Below are 2,671 nucleotides of genomic sequence, written 5' to 3'. Positions count from 1 at the left end.
GCGGTCCGCCACAACGCACACATCGCCGCTCAGACGTGCACGTTACGTCCGTGTGCCCATAGCGTCCGCAGAGCTCACACTGGGTTGGTCGTGGACGGCGAGCACGCACGGGCCGGCGCTGTTTGAAAAGTTCCACATCAGGGGGAGCCTTGTTGTTGTGTTGTTGGGGTTGTAGAGATAACCGATGTAAGAACTATTATTTTGCGGTTTAGTGCATCTTTGGTAACACGCGAGTACCGTGCGCCACGGGCAACGATGCGGTAACGTTGACCACGTGGTGAACGGGGTAGGCGGCAGTTTTAACCCGTAGTAGGGTGTTTGGGTGCGCCTGTTTAATTATATTAACGGTGTTAGACTGAACTTTGTGTGTTCTGTTCGATGGTCGGGCGGGCGATGGTTAAGCGGACTGAAAAAACCACGGGCGCCAGTGATCTCGTGCAGTGCGGGGAATGCACGCGCTGGTGCTACCTAGATGAGACGGCCTTCACAAGTCTAGCCGACGCTGAGGAGGCGAGCTTCGTGTGCAAGGTGTGCGAGAAAGTGAAGGCGGCCGTGCAGCGCATGGAATCTTGCATTGAGGAGCTAAAGGGGGAGCTGAAGGTGGAGCGAGTAAAGAGAATTGAGCTCCAAGCGCAGCTCGGAGAGGCACGTGAGCGTGGGGAGGCTACTGCCAGCCTAGTAGAACAAATGGAGGCCGATCTAAGGAAGGAACGGGAAAGGCGGGCCGAGCTCGAAGAGCGAGTAAAGGTGCTTATGGCGCTTGACTCCGGTCCCGAGCAGTGTGAGGCGAAAGGCAAGGGCATCACGGAATTCCAGGCAGAAACAGGCAAGAAAGGGGACCTAGGGGCTGCAGTGGCACATGTAGGAATAGGCGACAGCAGGAGAAAAAGCTACAGCGATGTGGCGCGACAGGCTTCCGGCGGGGCAAAGCAAGGAGCACCGGCAGCGGGCTCGTTATCGCGAGTCGGGGACACTCAGCGAACGGGGGATCAGCGGGGGAGAACAGGATCACAGCAATCGCAAGCCGGAAGCGAACGACTGGACCGTAGAAGGGTCCTAGTGGTGGGGGACTCCAATGTAGCCAGAGTCAAGCAGGGAGTCCTTACGACAGTGAAGGCAGACAGGAGGGTAAAAGTGGAGGCCCAGTCAGGAAAGTGCATGACGGATGCACTGGCCAAAGCACAGGAAGTGGTGGGGGACAGCATGGAGGGTGAAAACCTCGTCATCATCCATGCTGGTCTCAACGATGTCCTGAAGGGAAAGAGCCAGAACCTTCAGAGACAGTTAGAGGATGGGGTGCGTAAGCTTCGAGAAGCTTCTGAGGGTGTGCATGTGACAATATGCACCATCCCAGAAGTCTGGGGGCAATCTGGCGGTATGGAAAGGAGGGTGATAGAGGCTAACTGTGTCATCAGAGCTATGAGCCGGCAGCTCAGCTACAGCGTAATGGAGGTAAACAAAGACGTGTACGAACCCGGCCTCCGCCCTTTTGCACAAGATGGCATTCATTACAGTGGTGCCACGGGCAGGAGGGTAGGTAATAGGATGGGTCGCCAAGCCACAGCTTTTTTAGGGGGACCCAGTGCCCTGAGGCCACCAGTGTAGACAGATACGATTTCAAAGTGGCACCAATATCCAAGACACGTAGAGTCCGGGGGAGAAGAAATCGACGTAGGCAGGGCCGAGCAAATTCAGATGTAGGTTATATTAACATGCAGGGTGGCAGGAATATGTTGAAGTGGGGAGAGATAGAAGAGCAACTAAGGGAGGAGAAGCTGATGGTATATGGGTTTGTAGAAACACATCTTAGGGACATGGAACAACCACCTAGCAATCCGGACTACGCATGGGAATATTGCAATAGAACAGAAGGCAGCAGAAAGGGGGGTGGTATCGGGGCATTTATTCATAAAAGTACAGACTGGCAAAGGGTCAAGCAGGAGTGCAGGGAACATTTATGGCTAAAAGGGAAAGTGGCAGGGCAGATGACACTCCTGGGTTTTGTATACCTGTGGACAGGAGCAAAAGCCAGAGAGGAAAACCAAGAAATGGTGCAGTGCATAGAAAAGGACATTGATGAACTAGGAGAAGAGTGCGAGATAATTATATTAGGAGATATGAATGCGCACATAGAAGATATGGATGGATATACTGACCCAACTGGTAGAATGCTGCTGGATATGTGTGAAAGGCATGATTTAATCATTTGCAACAGTACCAAGAAATGCGAAGGGCAGATAACATGGGAGGTGGGAAGGCTGCAGTCGACGATAGATTACGCACTGATGTCACATAGGATGTATGATAGGCTAAGGGTGATGAACATAGATGAATATGGTTCCAGAAGCTTGGGTAGTGATCACAAACGTATCAAGCTGAGTTTTGGAAGAGAAATGAAAATAGGAAGGAGGCAATATGAGCAACCACAGGGTAATATTTATTCAGAAAGGCAAATAGAAATAGCAACTAAAGAGATTGAGAAAGTAATCACCGAGGATACTAAAACAGTGTGGACGTACACAAATCTAACTAGACTGTTTGAGTTGGAGCTTGCTAAGGTACGAGCCAAATCAACCGGGAAAAGGAGACACAAACCCAAGAGCTGGTGGGATGAGGAAGTTAAGAGAGCCATAGTAAGACGTCAGGAAGCCTCCAGAGAACACAGGCATGC

At 51.7% G+C, this 2,671-nt stretch overlaps 1 protein-coding gene across 1 annotated transcript; it reads left to right on the top strand.

Annotated features, from left to right (window-relative positions):
* The first annotated feature begins 539 nt into the window (after positions 1–539).
* Positions 540–2,370, top strand: LOC119395028 (uncharacterized). The gene has a single exon (XM_037662320.2). The coding sequence runs from the start codon at positions 562–564 to the stop codon at positions 1,603–1,605; it is 1,044 nt and encodes a 347-aa protein (XP_037518248.2). The 5' UTR covers positions 540–561; the 3' UTR covers positions 1,606–2,370.
* The last annotated feature ends 301 nt before the right edge of the window (positions 2,371–2,671 follow it).

This window comes from Rhipicephalus sanguineus, chromosome 5 (genome assembly GCF_013339695.2).
Source record: "Rhipicephalus sanguineus isolate Rsan-2018 chromosome 5, BIME_Rsan_1.4, whole genome shotgun sequence".
Lineage (NCBI taxonomy): Eukaryota > Metazoa > Arthropoda > Arachnida > Ixodida > Ixodidae > Rhipicephalus > Rhipicephalus sanguineus.
Note: the sequence above shows the minus strand (reverse complement) of the source record. Positions and strands in the feature narration are given on the sequence as shown.

Bases quoted from the DNA above. Each gene is read 5' to 3' on its own strand.
- LOC119395028 (XM_037662320.2), top strand. From the start codon at position 562: ATGGAATCTTGCATTGAGGAGCTAAAGGGGGAGCTGAAGGTGGAGCGA.